General features: G+C 38.7%; 1 protein-coding gene across 1 annotated transcript in view; it reads right to left on the bottom strand.

Annotated features, from left to right (window-relative positions):
• Window positions 1–743: 743 nt before the first annotated feature.
• Window positions 744–20,499, bottom strand: part of RAB31 (RAB31, member RAS oncogene family) — a 157,215-nt gene continuing 137,459 nt past the window's right edge. Inside the window, exons 6-7 of the mRNA XM_037154081.2 lie at window positions 17,579–17,688; window positions 744–4,099 (exon numbers count right to left, since the gene is read on the bottom strand). Of these exons, the coding sequence (XP_037009976.1) occupies window positions 4,002–4,099; window positions 17,579–17,688 (208 nt within the window). The 3' untranslated portion in view covers window positions 744–4,001. The remainder of the gene's footprint in view (window positions 4,100–17,578; window positions 17,689–20,499) is intronic.

The raw sequence follows: 20,499 nt of genomic DNA, 5'->3' as shown, positions 1-20,499 counted from the left end.
ATTAAATTAGCAGTTAGACTGATGAAGTCTTTCTAGCATGTCTAGGAAGTCAGACTAATCCTCCACTGTGTATTTATATCCTCTTTTAAAAACATGAATACAGCAAAATATGCACTAATTAAACTCATACTTAAAAATTACCAAATGCTATCATTTTGTCTTACTGGCTAAAATTTCTATATCTTGAAATAAATAAAAATTACTGATAGTTAAATGCTCTGTGTTCCTCTCCCCGATCCTATTTACTTCCCTCCTTCCCTCCTCCGAGGTAAGCACTGTTATAAAGCTGAGAGCATATATTATTGTTTTGTGTACTTTTATATGCTTTTGTACTTCTACTTGCCTTCCTCACTCAGCCATGCCGCAGCTCTGTTGCTCAGGCTGTGCACAGCACAGCTGCTGAGGGCTCCTTTCACACAGATCACTACAAGCGGCCCCCTTGGGGTTGTGGTGTGGTAGCCCCCGCACTTCACATTGTTTGGAGATACATGTTGATGCATGATGGACCCTGAATTAGTTTTAATGATCCTATCATTTTTATCATGAGGCTGTGCCACATTTTATTTATTGATTTCCTTAGGGAAAGATGTTTTGCTATTGCACAGTGCCAGTGAATATCTTTATATCTTCATTTTTACAGATATATAAGTTTCTCTGGGGAATAACCATTCCTTATTCTTATGTGACTATAATTTTTTTAAATTGTGCTACTAAACACTGTAATAAGAAGAAGACAAACTTGGTAAAACTTAAAATATTTATTAGTATGAATCAGTGTTATCAAACCAAAAATAACAGATAAAACTGGGCAATGTTGAGGGCAATGCTTTACTGTAGAATTGAATACAAGGTGGAAAGGTCTACAGCAATGTCCTTCTGTATGTGAGAACTGGGTCCAGCCCAGATAGAAGGCCTTTATAAAAACATGGGAAAAGGGAGGGGTTTCCACAACATAGCACTGACATTGGATCACTGGGTCTGGTTCCAACAATGATGGTTAAAAGAATAAACTAGATACTTAACAGGTCTGAATACAGCTCAGAGCCCTTTTGTTTATAAGCTAGCTCAAAGCAGTCATCACATGCCATATTCCTCAAAAAATGAATTCAGTTCTCATTGGGGCACAGCCCTTTGCTTGGCGAAGCGTTAATTTTAAGTGTTCAACCTTCTATAGTCTACAAGGTAACATCATATTCGGCATCCTAGTGTACTATTTTAAACCATGAAATGGCAAGTCAATTATATACCTACATAAAATACTTGTATGACTCCACTGCTTTACACTGGGAAATACTCCCAATGGGAACCTATGCCTGTATTATATTATACACAGTCATGAGCCAAACTCAGCCAGTGAAATGAATTATATGTTGGTGAAACAAATATGAAATCATATTTACACATATACACATTATATCACACATGAAAGGAAAAAACAAAAAGGAGCAAATTTTGGAAAATTACGTCAAGAATGTTATATCACATGACACTACTTGTCATTTTGGACCAGTAATAATTTCCAGGCATTTACATAATATTACTTAGTTATAGTTCAATTATTAAACAGCCAGAAAAGAATCATAAGGCAGAATTAAAGAAGAAAAGAAAGCCTGAACAAAGCTACTGCATCTACCTTCAGAGATGACTCCACATTTATGCAAAGGCTTCTGTGCCAAATGCCACTATCTTCACCAATTGTTTCAAGTAGTGATCATATACATATGTGTGTGTGTGTGTGTGTGTGTGTATACACATCTGACTGATTTGAATAGTTAAAGCAGTACAGAAAGGTGAAGCAGTACCCTTATGTGCCTCTAAAATAAAACCATGACCCCACTCACAGGTAGCTCGCTACATGAGGATGAGATGAGCCATTTTATGCAAAAGGCAACCACTAGAGACACGGTCCAAAGCTGCGAAACTCCGCTGGGATGTGTGTACCATCTTAGCTAGGCAACCTGAGAAGCTGTCTAAAGATACAGGTTGTCAGGGACAACTGAATGAGGGAAGGTTCCAAAAAAGCCTGAATGCAACCTGGAAAGAGGTCATTTCAATTTTCATTCCAAATTTTTTAACTTTGGAAAGAGGCATGATAGTTGCTTGGCCTGCAAGCAGAATCATGTTAACCAGTAATGTTCACAATGTGGAGAAAACTCTTAAAAGCCCAGCAAAGGCCCTGCCAACTCACTCAAATGGTACTTGCTAACATTTTTTTGAGGTACCTGACTGGGAGAACTAAGAGTCACTTTTGAACCAAAAATAAGTGTTTCCAGCCTTCACATTCTGAGACAGTCAAACTACTCTTGCAAGCTGGGTGAAGAACACCAAATTATAGAGCATATTCTTGACTAAAAAAAAATCCTTCATTTTGTGATTTCCACCTGTGGTCTTGATGACCATCCACATAAACAAGTGTAAACTTGGCCCTGGTCTCTCAAGGACTCTTCCTCTTTGTTGATGGCGGTACTCAGTGTCTTTATGGGTCAGAGCATGGAAGACACAGACATGACAAGTCTGTGAAGCAGCTCACACTGAGCTACTCAAAGTCCAAGGTCTTTAATCTGCTCATGACCTCTCTCCTGGCTTTTCCATTGCAGGTTTTCAATAAGTGTTTGCTGGCCCTTGAACATTCATGGAAAAGAAGGTATACAGGCTGGACCATGCTACATGGTTAACTTTTTCTGAGGCTATTGTTTTTATAGTTTCTTAGCTCCCACAAAAGGCCCATCTTTCAACAATCACCTTCCAGTATAAGCCCTAATAGGAAACCAACTGCTTCTTGATCCCAGGTTTTTATGAAAGTTAGAATGGTAACTGAATTCAAATTTGGAATGGAAATAGCTTTTCTTCTTCTTCATGCTTTTTCTCCCTTTTCTGCCTTTGGATTCAGAAATCTCTAATTAATCAGGGAGACAGAAAATTTTAAAAGGAAAGTTTTTATAAAAGCCTATTCTCAGTTAATTCATATTCCAGCATTGGGCCCCTCTTAAACCCTAATACCTACCTCCCCAAGTTTGGCATCTTCTAAAATGCTTTCTCCAATTTTGCAATTGGGGCCTACAATCTTCAGGTGCTGGTACTTCCCTTGGCTGGCTTTCCTGCATTAATTGCCATTATTAGAAGTCTGCCCTATGATACAGACTCAAATGTCCTCCAGTTAATTCCGCCCCCCAGATATGATACCGACATATTCTGTTAGTAAAATAATACTCTGTGAGTTAACCCACTCTAAGAGAGTAGGAGTTTATTGTCAGGGAGATGATGTGTTCCAACTGGTCTCTGGAGTAATATGTACATCCCACATCTGTTGCTACTTATACAGTAACCACTTAAATGGCTCTTCCAAACCAAGCCCCCCAACCCCAAAATTACATGCAATATTTTACTCAGATTTGATTTGTTTGTTTATATGTGACTAAAACTTAGAAAAATGTTCAAGTAAAAGTCAGAGATGTAGAGAACAGTTTCTAATACATCTTTCTCCACTTTTATAACAGCTCAAATCTACAGGTTGAGTGATGATCCAATTATACTCCATTGAATGGTAAATTAAATAAAATTAAGTTAACCTTTTAGTGAGAGCTGGTTAGGTAACACAGGCAATGGCACTGAAGAAGTTACTTGAATTTGGCAAGGGAACACAGGAAATCAAAGTGGAACACCACTTTTAGAATCTCACATACACAGTAAATCAGTAAGATTTTTGTACACATTGAGGATATTTCAAGGTTTAACAAAAACTCAACTATACTTATTATCTAACATCCATTCTCTTCTGTGTGCATTTCATGAAAAAAGATTAGGTGGTAAGATTTTTTCCAGAGTTTTCTCAAATCCTTTTGGGACGTTTCCTGCCCTATGCCCTGCAGGTCTTCCAGGATGCCAAGCCAGTGTGCTCACTTCTCTCCAAGTGAGGTGCCAGGCCACCGAGAAGGGGTCCTTCAGCAGTGCACAGGGAGGTGGCTCTGGCTTCTTCAAGTACAGTGGGCCACGGGCCCTGGTCAGCAGCACCGCCGGCTGGCTGGCATGGTAGGCTTCCCGAGTTTGATTGCTCCATTGTTTCCATTTTCATGGGGGTCCAAGGGTGGGATTTGGCGACCTGAAACAAAAAGGTCAAGGTTGAGTTCCTTTTTCCCTGCTGACACCACACATGGATTATGACTGTGCCTCACTTAATGTTGTGTTATATGGAAAGAAGAGGGGCTTCAGGTGTAACTCTCTCCCCATCTCCTTCCCTTCCTTCTTTATGTCATTGCTCTGCATGAAGTTAAGCTCATGTTTAGAACATTAAGGAAAAGTACAATCAGCTTCTTGGTGATACAGATTTCCTTAGACTTGGAACCTGTTGCTTCTGAGTGAAGGGGAAAGTTCCCACCCATCTTCTCAGCACAAACACCAGCCCACTGATCCTCTCTGCCTTCCCACAGATCCATCCCACTGGACTGAACTACTCCAGGCACTAGGACTTCAACAGGGAATACTCGTCTTTTCTGCTTCTTAAAATAGAACTGGACTGGGAGTTGTAGTCTTCCTCATAATGTCATTTATTAACACTTAGCTCGCTATTCCTCATCCTGCCAATATACTTGGAGCATTAACTAAAAAAGCCCTAAGTAATCTTATCATCCAAAAGTAATCTTATTTTTTAATTTAGTTAAAAAATTATCCTGTAGTCTTTGTAAATAAACACAAAATAAAATTTAAAAGGTAACGGAGGATAGGGAGGTGATAACTAAAAATGTGGAGGTGTTGTTTTCAGATAATAAAGATATTATAAAACTGACTGCTGATGGGTGTACATATCTGTAACTATACTAAAAACTGTTCAATTATGTACTTTAAATGGGTGAAATGTGTGGTGTGTGAATTTTTGGAATTATACTGTTATTGAGATGTAAATGATATATAATGTTACATACATTAAATTGATAATTTATATACTGCAACATAATTATCCATAGTGTTAGCTAGTGCCTCTATGATATCCCATAGTTATCATTTCTGTTTTGTCATGGGAACAATTAAGATCAAGTTTCTTAGCAACTGTGAAATTTATAATATAGAAGTGTTATCTATAATCAGATATGTGAGTTTTATTTCAAAAAAGATATCCTTAGAAAAGGCCGTGGAATCTGGAAATCACAAATATTTATTTAGAATAGTTTCCAAAATTTTTCACAGGCACCATCCTTACTTAACCCTGTGAAGTTGGTGAAATGGTTATCATTATCACCGCTGTACTATGCCTCAGAAAATTTAGATTATATGCTAAAGGTCACGACAATAATTAGTGACACAGATGGTTCTTTGTAACTTACATCTTGATTTTTCTGATGGATCCCAAAGCCTTCTTCCCACTCTACCTCATCATTTCCCTATGCTACTTTTCTCTCCCCCATGAAAAAGGCATGAAAGCTAGCTCTAAAATAAAGATTTTTAAATCAGCTATTTAGCTTATTAATTTACTCAGTAACCAGCAATTAGAAATGGAAGGGAAGTTAGTTCCAAAGTCAAAGTCTTTCAATTACAACTGGATGTTACCTCAGGACCATGAAGAAAGTCAAGATCCCTGGTAGAAGTGCATTTCCGCAAGAAGCAGAAATAGTTCATTTCAAAGGTATTAATGCATTGTGTAGATAGGTGGGTGGTGTGGCCATTCATTAAAGCTCAACTATAAAAATTAAGGTCACTGCCAATTATCCAAAATTCAAAATGTATTGCTCTTCATCTAATTATGGAGCAGATGAAAGGGTTGTAATAATTTCTGCAGCTACTGCTTCTACCATTTCATATTGCCAACAAAGCTACATAAAGCTTTTGCAGCCCTGACTGGTGGGGCTCAGTTGGTTGAGCGTTGTCCTGCAAAGCAAAAAGTTGCCAGTTTGATTCCTGGTCAGGGCACTTACCCTGGTGGCAGGCCTGGTCCCAGGTTGGGGACATGAGAGAAGTAATCAAATCAATGTCTCTCTTACATATCGATGTTTCTCTCCCTCTTTCTCCTGCCTTTCCCCTCTCTCTAAAAATAAATTAATTAATTTAAAAAAAAAAAAAGCTTTTGCAGGCCATTCTCGAAAAAGTTCACTCCCAATCCAGAAGCAAATAAGAATGTTAAGTGTATGTATTTTTCTCTTATGGACATGCTGTGTTCTTTAACTTGTTATAATTAAAAGGAAGTAAACAAAATACATTTTTTACTCTGTCAACCTTAAGTGTTAAATACAGGGGGAAGTTCCCAAATACTCTGAATACTCTGACCTCGAATACTCTGAATTTATTTAGGTCTTGCCAAGTCAAGTGTTACTTACTCCTTGAAAAAGGGGTATTTGGGATGGATGATAGCGTCCAGATATATCATTATTTAAGTTATTTAAATCGATAATACTTCATGTGCCTCCTGAGTGTGTTAGGTACTGCAACAGGGACTTTTATTTTTGCATCTGAAATATTTTTTAGACAAAATTACAATTCTGATGGGTGCAAGCTACTGCCCTAGTTAACAAAGACAAGTATTGTTTACTGATCAGTATTTTTTGCAACATCAAAATCAATATCTATACTAATATCAACTTCATGTTACCCGTATATTATTAACTCTAAAGTTAACGAAACAGCCTTAAGCTTTTCATCCTCCTAGACACGGCTTATTGCTTCTACATGCTTTGTGTCATAAGTTTTGTTCTATGAAGACTATCTCAAATATTTAAAAAGTGTACTTATGAGATATTCATTAAGTCACAAGAGTAGAATGAAACTCTGAAAACAAGAAACATACAAAGACAATGAGGATATTAGGGCTGCCTGTCAGTACACTTCCTTGCTTTCCCCTTCTTTCTTTTTCTTCCCTACTCTCACTTGTCTCCTGAGTAGACAATAAGCAAGACAATGTTTGGGATGCAAGATTAAGTTAAGGCCTGAGTCACACCTCAAGGAGAATCCCTTCTTATTCATTTTAAACTTTAAATAATGTTTTTGAATCAGTTGTTGAACCTAGCTTCTTAGAGGCAGCAGGTTCTGTTTATCTTCAGAATAATCTGAAATCTCACTTATTACAACAAAATGTTCCCCAAAAACAAAATTACTGCAGTTTTCTCAGACTTCATTTTTGCTCATCTGGTAGAAAGAGTTTTGAAATCTGAGAGTCAGTGTTCCAGTTAAGTGAACTCAGTAAAGTTATTTTGTATCTCCTTCCATCACCAAGACTTCCTTCATCACCTATAAAAACAATGGGACAAGGTAACTTGATAACTATTACATGATATAGATATATGGCTATTACTAATATGGAAAGAACTAATGACAATGAACAGAGTCATGGCTCTGGGCACAGCTCAAGTGGTGTCTGCATGGGGAGAACTTCTGTCTGGTGGCTCCCTGTGGTCGACACTCAGGGTTCAGTTACTAGGATTGAGATCCACCTTGCTCCTTACACAGAACACTCATCATTGGAGGCATCCCACATACCCCAGCTTCACTGAGTGAAAGGAGGTGCTTCCACTTTAAGGCAGAAAGAGAGGAAACCCATGTCACAACAATGAGGCAAGAACCTTAAAAAGAGAAGGAAGCAAACAACATTGTGAAAACATAAGAGCTCAGGATCTTACCATCTGAGTTATTTGGAATTTACTGAAAGGTTAAATGTACTTGGACAAAAGAACAGATCTAGAAAATGACCTAGCATTTTGCAACAAGGTGATCACCTTGGAACACTGTTGAATTAGTATTAACTACACAGGGCACAGATTAGGACGAAATATACATACAAACATCTGAAAAGGCTCCGAGCATCATCTGCATGTTTCTGCTTTTACAGAATGTTCTCTGAGTATACAATCTTCATAACACGTCATCCTTGAGTATAAATCCTAGGCTAGGGTGTTTATTTTAATAAGGTTTGGATTGTGTAACGTTTTGTTTAGGAGGAGTTAAAAAACTCTTTTTTGAAGTTCAGTTTTCCTAAAAGTTGACAGCCTAGAGGAAAAGCAGATTTTATAAACGATTCTCAGGAATGCAGTATGTGAAAAAACAAAGTCCAAGCCCATAAATTTCATCACGGCTCTAGACTACAGGCTGAAATGCATTTATACACAATGAAAATAAAACAGCATGCTTAGCTGCAGCTGTCCTCTTTCCATGTGCGGTGGACTGGCCATTTCCAGCAAGAGCTCGAAGTCCTCCCTGCCCATTTCTCTTCTCTCTCCTCATTCCACCTACAGTGTGTACTTGGCTCAGCTATCTTTTGTTGAGTTTGAATGGTGCTGGTAGTTGTGCAACTTCCATTTCTTAATCCTGATTTTCTGAATCATTCAGCTTAGTCAGTTGACCAAATTTATTAAGACTTGGCAGTATTTACTCTTCATAGTGACCCTCAAGCATCAACAGTTAGAAAAGGGGGTCTCTACAGAACACTGCTGTGACTCACAGTCATGGGACATTGCCCTAAGAATACAGAATGGGGGCACAGAAGACACACGTGACACTTGGGGTCACTCTCTGTAACTGTCCTCTTGCTGCAGTAAAGTGCACCATATTGGAATTACTAGATGACCTTGAATATTAGAGTGTAGAGTCTACCATTCTATACGGATCAAGAATGGCTTAGGAGACAGGAAGTGAATTTAGTCAGAAGGCTTACAAAAACTCCAGGTCAGGGATAATGAGAGCCTTCACTTAGGGGCAGTTGAGGAAAATAGAAAACAAAGATAGAAAGAGTACTCTAGCAAGACACCTGGCAGATGTGACAACTGATTGGATGTGGCAAGGTGAACAGAGGAATTTTTTAAAAAAGTTAAAAGTCTAGGAAGCTGAAGGAAGGCAATGCGCCAACAGAGAAGGAAGCAAGGGGGAAGTCAACATTGGCTCTTAGTCCAAAATACTAAATGTCTTAAACATGAAGGGCTTGAGAGACTCTAAAATCATTAGGTTTCTTTCCTATTCAAAGGCATCTTCTCTGCACAGATTTTTTTTTCATATACCTAGACCATTTTTTTTTGAGCAGCTACAAATTTACAGAAAAAATTGAACATAAAGTACAGAGAGTTTCCCCTCATCCCTCTCATCCCAATTTTCCTATTTTTAACATCTTGCATTAGTATGGAACATTTACTATAACTGACAACCCATTATTGATCATTATTATTAATTAAAGCCCATAGTTTAGGTTTTACTCTTCGTGCAGTAAAGTCTATGGATTTTAATAAATGTATAATGGCATGTACCCACCATTACAATAACACAGAGAATAGTTTCACTGCTCTAAAATCCTCTATGTTCCACCTATTAATCCCTCCTTTCTTCCCTTCTTCCAAGCCCCCAGCAACCACTCATCTTACTGTCTCCATAGTTTTGCCTTTCCCAGAATATCATATAGAAGGAATCATACAGTATGTAGCCTTTTCAGATTGTCTTCTTTCACTTTGTAACATGCATTTAAACCTCTATCATGCCTTTTTGTGCCTGCAATCTCATTCATTTTTTTATCACTGAGTAATATTCCACTTATGGATATATCCCTTTCATTCATTTAAAAATTCTCACTCAAGGATATGTTCATTGATTTTGGAGAGAGAGACAAACATTGATGTGAGAGCAAGACATCGTTTGCTTGCCTCCTATACGTGTCGTGACCAGAGATTGAACCCACAACCTAGTTATGTGCCCTGACTGGAAATTGAACCTATAACCTTTTGGTGTACAAGGAAGATGCTCCAACCAACGGAGTAATCTATCTGGCCAGGGCTCCCTTTCATGTTTTAATTTAATATTTGAAAATTATAAGCCACAAGGAAAAATCTAACAAACTAGACTTCATCAAAATTGAAAACATTTGCTCTTCCAAGGACATTGTCAAGGAAATTAAGACAAGCCATAGCCTGGAAAAAAAAATCTGAAATACAAATACCTAATAAAGAACATATATCCAAAATACATAAATAACCTTTAGAACTAAATGATAAGAAAATAAAGAACTCAGTACAAAATAGTCTAAATTTGAAGAGACACTTTACCAAAGAAAGACACAATGACTACAAATAAGCGAATGAAAAGGCACTGAACATCACTAGCCATTAGGAAAATAAACACTAAAAAGAGACCCCATTTTTTATTGTTTCCGGGGCCTCCTAGTTTATTTTCTTTACACATAAGACTTCAGTGAATGCTCACAGCAATCTTACTTGTAATTACCAAAAACTGCAAAGGGACTCAAATGTTAGGGAAATGGACTAAGAAATCATGCTTTACACATGTAACAGAATACCACTCAGCAGTAAAAAGGAATTCAGCAAAATCCATATGTAAAATACTGTAGGACAATTGACCTGATTTCTTATAAACAAATTATATAAGGGAAATAAATATATCAGCTAACACTGTGTATGAAACTTACTTGTATCCTGATTCAAACAATTGGATTATCAATGTAAAATGACAACAAAGAAACCATTTATGACAAATATGAGATAACTGAAATCTGAACACTGGATATTTGATGATATTAATATGATTACAGCACTATGATTATTAATGTGATAATGCAATTGTTGTTATGTAAAAAAGGTTACATACTGACAATATTTACAGATGAGAAATGTCTGAGATTCCCTTCAAAATAGTACAGGTGGGGGCAGGGCAGGTCTGAGGTAGAGACTAAACCAGCCTGGTTATGAATACATGATGGTTCACTATAGTACTCAGTTTACTGGTGTATATGTTTAAAATTTCCCAGAACGAAGTCCTTTTTTAAAGTTCCCTATAATCTTATCATCATGAAGTAACCATTGTTAACATTTTAATGTGTATATATCTTGCCAATCTTTACCCAGAAGTATACATTATTTTCTATTATATATTATTTGGCTCACAATTTATGAAATCATACAAACTATTCTATAACTTTTGTTTCACATTCAAGAATTTATTTTTTATGTCAGTAAATACAGGTTTACATCATTTTAATCGCTAGTCTATATTAGTATACCAGGATTTTGAAAAAACTATTTCCCAACTTTTGAACAGTTGAGTCATTTCCTGTTTTTCACCACGATGAATAATGTTACTGTTTACTGTTTAAACCACCGTTTGCAAGGAGAAGTGATATGGACTAGAAGTTGAACGCATGGGCCCCAAAGCCTGAATGCCTTCCTTCTAATATAGGCCCTCTCACTTATTAGCTCTGTGACCTAGGGCAAGTGACAAACCTCTCCATGGCCCAATTTCCTCATATGTCAATGAGGGATGATGCCAGTGCCTATTTCATATGATAAATGGCTCATTAATGAGCTGATATATATTTAAGCAACAAAAGCATAGAATAAGAGCTTGCTATATGTTAACGTAAAACTAGCAAGTGTTTTGTTTTGTTTTTAAATTTCTTCAACCTTCTCCAGACCAAAAGTAACTAACTTAGAGAATTTCAAAAACCCAGTGGAATTGAAATAGCTAACACTATGTGCAACAAGTGATTGTGGAGCAAGACATGATTACTGCCTATGAATCTGTACTCCCTCTCTTTCATATTAACATCCCATTTTAATTTTTCCAAATCAATATGCTTACACCTCTAAATACATTCACTTTAATAAACAAACACTTATCATCTTGTTCTCAAACAATAACAGACAACAAACCTAGTTTGACGTGTACAATGTTTCCAGGTGTGATTTTCAGGAGAAAGGCTGGCACTTTCTTCTCTGAAGTCAGCATGCAAATTTACTGATGCAAAGCACTGCTGTGTGGCGGAGGTCCCACCTTAATCCATACATTTTTCTAGTGAGCCTGCAGCTCTACCTGTTTCAGCACTCAGGGAGAGTTTTTTAAAAGGTATCTGAGTTGAATACTCAAAACACGTGTTTCTCACACTCCAGAATCCAGTCTGCCAGACTCACAACCAATCCAGCCCCAGGAGAACTTGCTCCTGTGCTGATCTTCCAAAATACACCAAAGGGAACCCTGGGAGTGGCATCTCAGTGTCGCTCGTCCTCATCCTCCATTTCTAACCTGATATGCAGTGTTATTGATTCTACTTTCGAATTTTCTGAAATTCATGTCCAATTCTCTCTACCCTAGTCCAAGCCACCCCTCTGCTAACAACTACACCAGCATCCTAAATGGGCGAGCCTTTTCCAAGCTTTCCTCCTCCCACTATGCTCTCCCATGGTGATCTTTGGTCAGTATAAATTGAATATTATTCACGGTTAAAATCCTTCAGGGGCTTCCAGTTGCTTTCAGGATATCACCCTCTCCTTCCCATTTCAAGGTTGTGAGAGGACCTGCCTCAGTCTCTAAGCTCATCTCCCAGTATTGTCCCTAACCCCCCACCCTGCAGCCTCCCAGTTTCCTTTCTCTTCCTTAAATGCACCGCACCACTTCCTGTCTCAATTACAGTGTTTATTCAGCCTGACAGCCCTTCCAGAGCTCTGACCAACTGTCCTCTTCTCATTTTTCAGGTCCGACTAAAAATCATTTTCTCAGGGAGATCTCCCCACTCAAACTAAAGTCCCCACCTGTCACTATCCCCGTAGTCATTTGTTTTTGCTTTGTAGAATTTATTACAATGTGTAATTATATACTTATTTGACCCTGTGCCCACAGTCTGTCTCCCCACTCTCTGTTAGTTTGTTTTGTTCACCATGACGTCCCCAGTGTCTAGCATGGAACCTGATCCATAAAACAACACAGGATATATTTGTTGAACAAACAAATAAAGGGATACTAAGGCCTCTCCAATCAGCTGGTATTGTGCAAACTTAAATCCCCATAGAAAAGTGATTACATTTCATTTGATCCAGTGAACCCACTGAAATAGTATCTCCAGGAACATCATGAGATGAAGTTGTAGGTTCAAATTCAAAACCCTGAATTTGGCGCTATTCTGTTTACTTGTCTCAGCATTTTGACGAATATGATGGAATAAGATATACTCCCAGAGAACATAAGTCTCACCAGAAGAACAGACGTGTATCTGAAACACTTGGAGAATAATTTAAAGAAAGAATATGCTCAAGTGTAAAAATGATGCAGCAGACCATAAGTAACCTCAAATTAAAGGCAAGAACCATGGGTGAGAGTTGGAGCAGATGAAGACTTCATGAAGGAAGAAAATTTGAACTGGACCTTGAAGGAATTAAGGTTTGCAGGGAAGAAGGGAGGGGCATCACAAATAGGGCCTGAGAGAGCTACTGTATGACAGAGGGAATAAAGGCAAAGCCTGACGAGAAGCAAAGGCTGACATTAAGTTTGGTACCTGCCTTTCAAGTGACCATTACAGAGACTGGCAGAGAGAACAGTGCCATAAGGAAGACCACCGGGATTTTGGCTTTTGATTTTTAACACTTTAATAAGTAAAGAGCAGCAGAATATTCTTTGTGTTTTCCTACACCAATTTAAAAACTCAAATGTACAATAATTTTCTCGGCCAAGAATTTTCTTCTTATATCTTAACTCAAAGAAGAAACCTTTAATTTTCAAAGGTATAGGAACCCAAGAAAGAAAAATGAACAACACTCTATGCAAATGCATCGAAGACAATTACCCCCAGGCAGTGGGGTCAAGTAGGCCCCAAACTGTGATTTAGGGAAAGAGTGCCGGGAGGAGCAGCACTCCCAGGGCACACACTTAGTGAGGGCTGTGCACAGACCACCCAAAGCAGGGCAGCACCCAGATCCTTTCCATGGTGGCCTCAGCCTTAGAAAATTGATAATATTTTGGTAGACAATCTCCAATTAGAAAATATATTAACTCATGTTCAGAAAACACAGTTGATGCATTTCTGGGTTATGAACACTCTAGAAATGTAAAAGGGAAAAATTTGTCTCTTTATTCAAGTAAATATGAATGAATTTTGTTTAAGCATCTCTTTATAAAAAGACTTTTATTCTTACTGCTCATTTTTGTTTTCTTATTGCATCTTTTCTTCCAGGTATGTTTACATCTGGAACATTGCTTTGGGGAGCATAGGTGTCAGCAATCTCTCATTCTATTTTGAGCTCAGAAAGAAGCACATGTAATACAAGTAGAAACAGGGAAAAGGAAAATAAGTGAAGTGTCTGTTGCTGTGTATTTATGTGTACTTGGTACTGTGTTTTAAACTAACCTGTAGTTAGTAAAATGACAACAAACTCACAACTATCAACAAATGAACCTAAAAATTAAAAAACAACAATGAAAACAAATACTAAGCAAACAACTAGAACAGGAACAGAATTAGAGAAAGGACATCATATGGAGGGTTTTCAGTGAGGGGGGAGGAGAAGAAGAGGGAGAAGGTAGCAGGAATAAGAAGCATGATTGGTAGGCATAAAATAGATGGGGAGAGGTTAAGAATGGTACAGGAAACAGAGAACTCAAAGAACTTATATGTACAACTCATGGACATGAACTAAGGAGGGGAATGCTGGAGGGCTGGGGGTGGAGGGTGGAGGTTGGAGGGGGATAATGGGGGGAAATTGGGAAAACTATAATAGCATAATCAATAAAATATACTTAAAAAAGAGTTACAGGCAAATAGCAATGAAAAAACAGAATAAAGAATAAATGGTGTTGTAAAGGAAACAAATAAAATAAAATACATTACCCTGTAGTTAGGCTACAACACCTGATTCAGAAGAAATTCCCCTGAAGGGGTAAAGAGGCTAGAGGACACCAGCACTTACAGAATATACAGGGTCTGGCAGAAGTAACACCTCCTTGAGTGTGCTTGGTAGGGTAATATAATATGGGTATAATAATTTATAGTTTCAATTTGAACATTTCACCTAAATTGTCACATGGTGTGCTTGAGTGTCATATTGTTGTTACAGAATTACATGCTTATGATTTTGTTATAAAAGGGGTGTTATTTGTACTGCACCCTGTATATGGAGAAAGATTTTGCCTCAGGCTGTGTATTTACAGACTTCTTTGCAAAGACACTTACAACCAAAGTATAACGGGACAGAAACAGAAGTTTATTTGACATGGGAGACAAGGTGATATGCTACAGCTTCTGTAGGAATTAGTTATTTGAAGCTATAATTGTCCAGTGATTTAAGTAGAACACTTGTTTTTCTTAAATGAATGAATCAATAGGACCTCAGGAATTTCTCAGTCAAAACCCTTGTCCCTTTGAGTCATGAAACCTCATATGCATGAATGCATTTATACTGGCTGAATCACACAAAGAAATATCTTCCAAATTAAGATATCAATTCTTGCTGCTTAGGTTTGTTTTCTTCTTTGAGGTCCTTATTTCATTTGGTATTAACAAGTTACATGAACCTCAAATTGAATGTCAGGTATACACACTCCTTCGCTGAACACTGCCATCTGCACTGTCTGCCTTCTAGCAGCTAAAGCAGAGGAAAGAGCGCTAGAATGTACAAGGAGCTGCACAAAGGAAAGCTGTGGGTGTCATGGTCATCAGGAGCTACCTAGCTTCATTAATTAAAAGCATTAATAAAAACAAAATATTTAATAGCTGCACAATTAGCCTGACCTACCAGAAAAGCCAAATGCCACCAGGAAAATGAGTCTGACGTCAGGAAATATGAGGTTAATGGAATGATTTCAAGCCAACCTTCTCAGATGTCACTCAGAGTTACACAGTGATGGAGGGCAGCTGAGCAGTTTCTTCCCCACAGAGCACTGCTCCCATGGCCCACTTTTTGGGAAGGAATAGGAGTCTGGGAATATGGGGCTTCCAACATAAAATTATAGCCCTAGCACTCCAGAGTTCAACCACTCAGATAGATGATCTTGGAGAATATGATTCTGTTGACAGTGTGAAATGACAGCAAGAGAATGAATCCTTCTGAAGGAGACAGGAAGAAAAGGTGATGTAGAACCAGCAAACAAAAAGGGTGGGGGCTGCATTCTTTCATGCATTTCTGTGGCCCAAGTAACCCAGTCAGGGTTCCTCATCTCCAGTGAATTCTCCATCAAGCAAAAGAAACAAACAAAATATTACTTGATGTGGGTTCTCAGAGTCTGAAGTAATGAACCAAAACCAGTTAAAAGGAAATAAATCTGTTTTGGGAAGTAATGGCCCCTCTAACTTTGAGAGCACCGCCAACAATGACCTTAGAGAGATCAAACCATCAGTTTTTCTTCTGGAATTCCCTTCTGGAACTGTCTGGAGCCAAGATATTTGAGAACAACTGCCAACTTCAGGAGTTCAACTTTTCCTAAGGTGACCCTTAGGATAAGTTTTGTGAGGTTCCAGCACCTCACAAAACACTTATACCTCTTGCAAAGTCCCCAGTTATGCTCCAAAGGTATCTCAGGACACAGTTTCCCAAGATCACTGCCAGCAGATAGCTCTCTGGGGGCACTCAGAACAGAACATCATTACCAGAGAAGTTGTGAAAGTGAAATCTGGTCCAGCAGCTGTGGGAGCACTCTTAGATAAAGGTTATTCATGGGGAGCCAGCATAAAGAAAAGGGAGCATAACATTACCCACAACTGGAGATGGAGAAGTGAGCCATCACCTTCTACTAATTAGCTGATGAGAAATAAGGAAAATATTTACAAGGCGACGCTCTACCCAATTCCCAATTTCAGGTCATGTGGGATGGAGACACTATTTTGTTGGTGATAATCAAGCAAAAGAAAATAACTAAAAGGTTCTCTTATTTGCCTAGAGTCACTCAGTTAAATAGATGACTTTAGTTTCCTATACCTCCTCACTGTCTATTTTATTTCTCCTCCCCTTGACATACTAATATATGAGGGAAAGCAGAGTTTGTCACCCCAAAACATGTCTTTTGAGATATTGATCTTTTTAAGCTGGCTATTTTTAAGAAAAGAAAAACTAAAAAAAACCCTTTAACCTTCCCCTAACTGCCTAAAAGGGTTTAAATAGATGACATGCTCTAGGGAGGGAGCTGTCATTACAGAAAACTATAGTTTCATATAAACCAGCATGATAGACTGGGAAGAACATAGCAAGGCTCATTTCATCTGTCATCTCTTCTCTGTGTACTATTGTTAAGATGGCCCAGCAAACATTTATTTATCAGTCATTTGCTTTTCCATCACCATGTGGATTGCCTTCTTCCCTTTTAAATTCCCAAAAGAAAACCCATCCCCCCTTCTCCTTAGCTCAAGATGGCATATAGCCTCTATTGCCAATTCTGTCCTGGGGTCCCATATTCTTATGAAGCTCTCATATGTACATAAGTAATCAATTTGGTCATTTTTATCTTGTTAATCTGTCTTATGTCATTTTGATTAGTCTAGCCAGAAGAACTTAGATGGGTAAAACAAAAATTAATTTTTCTAGCCCCACACATAAAATACTATAGAATGATTTTTAATTAAAATAAGTTTTATTTTGAAAAAGAGTTACTTCATTTTGACTCACAAAACATAGAATTACCAGGTTAAAGAACAAAAGTAGAAATTCCAACAGAAGTGGAAATTTAGAGTTGGGAGACACAAGATGTGTCAGTGCCGACGAGCGCATGCTTACAGGTTCTATATCCACAGCATCAGACAAATTCACACCAAGGAAAAGCTCTACTTCAGAGCTCTATAATTCGTCCATTGACTCTCAGGGGCATAAAAAATGTAAGCTAAGCTAAAAACACAATTCTAGGTACTTACTGATTCCTTGAAAGAGCTCTTCAATATTAATAGCGTTTTTTGCACTTGTTTCAACCACGATGGCACCTATGGATTCAGCATATTCCCTCGCATCCTTCAGGGGAACTTCCCTGGAAAAGAGGCCAAACCCAGACAGAAATGAATGCTTCTTTGTAAGATATAAATAACCCTAGGAGACCAAATAAAAAGCTCATGTGAAGACAGTTCCCTTATTTTCCAGAAGAATACTCCATGGTTCACAAAGTATTAAGAATCTAGTACAGAAGAGACTTTTTAAAGTTGAAAACCTGGTCTCTGGCATCCATCGAGGCAAGAGGTGCATATATAAAATACCTTCCCAGTCACACAGAAGTAAAGAATTCCAGAACAGTAGGAAAAATCATTATGTATACATTCCAACTTTCTGAGGTAAGGCTGATTTCAAATATTTTCCCCATAACAATGACTCAATAGTTTACAAAACATGTGTGTGCTTCTGTGCACACATTTCTATGAGTCCACTACATCATTTTTCACAAATCAGAGAAAATAGGTGGCATGATTAGAGAGTTTAGAAATGAACATCTTAGAGCTACAACAGCTATGGTGCAGTTTGGCATATTTGGAATTTGACCTTTAAACAGCTGTTCCTGCAAAGCTTTTAGGACATGAACTCCATTTAAATAAACAATCTAAAATGACATTTACTGATCTACTTTTCATGTAAAGATACTGTAGTATAGCCAAGTGTTAAAAAGTCACAGTTTCTATTCTCCATAAGTTTTATTCATTTATTCAACAAATATTCATTGAACAGATACTGTATGCCAATCCTTTTTGTAAGTGCTAGAGAAAACACGAGTCCTTGCCTCCTGGAATCTACATTTGAGAGCACAGTCACTCTGATCCACAGCACTGTAACACCTGTAATATGTAGGTAAGCAGTAGAGGGGTAGAAAGTGATGCATTTTGATCAACAGAACTGAAGAAGGTGAATTGGAGGGAGTCATCTGAAGTGGGGCCATGCAGCGCAGGGAGAACACAGGTGAGGATTGTGATGCAAGGACCTGACGAAGGTCCATGGTGAGGAGCACCCTTGCCCCTAGAGAGTATTAAAAGTCGATCCTGTACCCATACCTGCCTTGGGTGTAATGGAGGATTCACAAATGAATAATGCAGTGTGTGAGAGAGAGTCCAGCAGGAATCACAGCAAATGGGCAGGAAAGCATCCAGTGGCCAATGATAACAGTGACACGGGGTCCACAAAAAAGCTCCACATTCTAGGGAAACACAGTGCGCAAAATGGACTAGAGTGGGGCTGTGGGGAGGATCTGGAAGTTTCTCTAATGCTGTGGGTGAGAAAGAACATACCGCTGGACTCAGAGGGCTACAGGAAAAGAAAAAGGGAAGATGGAAAATCAGAACTGGGAGGGGCAAGTGCATAGACTCTATCTTTCTGTCTTCTTCCCTCTCCTCCACCCCTACCAAATTCCTTATGAATGGATGCAATTTGTTTATAAAGCTACTGGGAAAATTCTACCTTGGCATTTAAATTCTCTACTACCCCACACCATATGTGAGGAGAATGTTTCAGGTACTTGCTGGAAAAGGGCCTAACTAGAGCCTACTCTATTAAATTAAGTTGATGGTCCCAGGATTCCATACCAGAGGAGAGAAGCCTCCTAAGTGAAGCCAGTTGGAACCGGTACTTCATAACCCTTCCTACCAAAGACATACTGGGAAAACTTACGCTGCTGAATCTGCCCTCTACATTGTTTCTTACAAAGAAGCCCAGACTCTTGCAGGTATTTTTTTTAATCTAAATATTTTTGGTGTCAATGAATTGTACGTTTGAAACATTCCAGAAAAGAGCTTTCTTATGTTCAGTTTGGCATGTTACCCCATTTTTTAATTTCTTCCTGGCAGTTTTGTCAAACCACAAATAGAAGGGTGGTGCTCATCTCTGCCCAAACGTGGGACAGATAAAACATGTTGTGGCCCACCCATCTTCACCTGGGGGCAGGGGCACAACCTGCAATCAAGGAAGCTTCAGATACCCTCTGGTAAGAGAAGTTAAACACTTCCTTAGCTCCCCTCTCATCAGTCCCGTTATGGCACAAAGAGGAGTGGAAGAGGTTTTGCCAGATTAAAGTAAAAACAAAGTCACTTGCAACACAATCTATGCTGAGGATAAGAGTACACCGGAAGGGTTAATTATCCAGAGTCTACGGTGCTGGACCTTGAAATGGCGAGTTAAGAAAACTATGTCCTCAGACTTGTCCCACATTTAGAAATGTGGTCTGTTAGATGAATGACTTGCCCAAGATGACAGAGGGAATTGGGGTTGGAGGCAGGGTTGAACCCAAGGCTTCTGGCTCTGCCTACTTTGCTCTCGTCAGGTCGTGACAACACAACCACCAGCTTCCACCCACCCTCCAGAGGCCATTCTCTCAATCTTTGTAGATAAGGGATACATGCGTTCAAAATATCCTCAAACCCCAATATGCTGGAGTTGGGGGTAGAGGCAGGGGAGGGGCATATCCCATCCTCCTGAAGAACGGCTTGTTACTTTAAGAGTCTGGAGGGCCAGTGAAAGTCCCTCTAATATGAACTGAGATTAGAAGGACCAACCACTGTAGTCTGCCAAAATATGTTTTCACTACTGTGGTATAAGAAATATGTATGTGGCCTTGGTTCCTGGTTCTTGGCACAGGGCTCCTAAAACCCACGAAGTTTCCTAAGTTATAGGTGTGTCTTCTGTTATTCACTGAGAGCCCCATTAAACCAAACCTGAGTCTCTAATAGAGATGGGCCCCTAGATAGTTTCAATGTGGAGCTGGTCACCTGAGCAAACAACCACAGGATTAGAGGATTGAACTTTCAGCCCCACTCCCCAACCTTTAGGGAAGTGGAGGGGGCTGGATATTCAATTAATCATCCAT

This window comes from Artibeus jamaicensis, unplaced genomic scaffold (assembly GCF_021234435.1).
Source record: "Artibeus jamaicensis isolate MK-2021 breed Jamaican fruit bat unplaced genomic scaffold, CSHL_Jam_final contig_511, whole genome shotgun sequence".
Classification (NCBI taxonomy): domain Eukaryota; kingdom Metazoa; phylum Chordata; class Mammalia; order Chiroptera; family Phyllostomidae; genus Artibeus; species Artibeus jamaicensis.
This window is presented reverse-complemented; position numbering and strand designations above follow the sequence as displayed.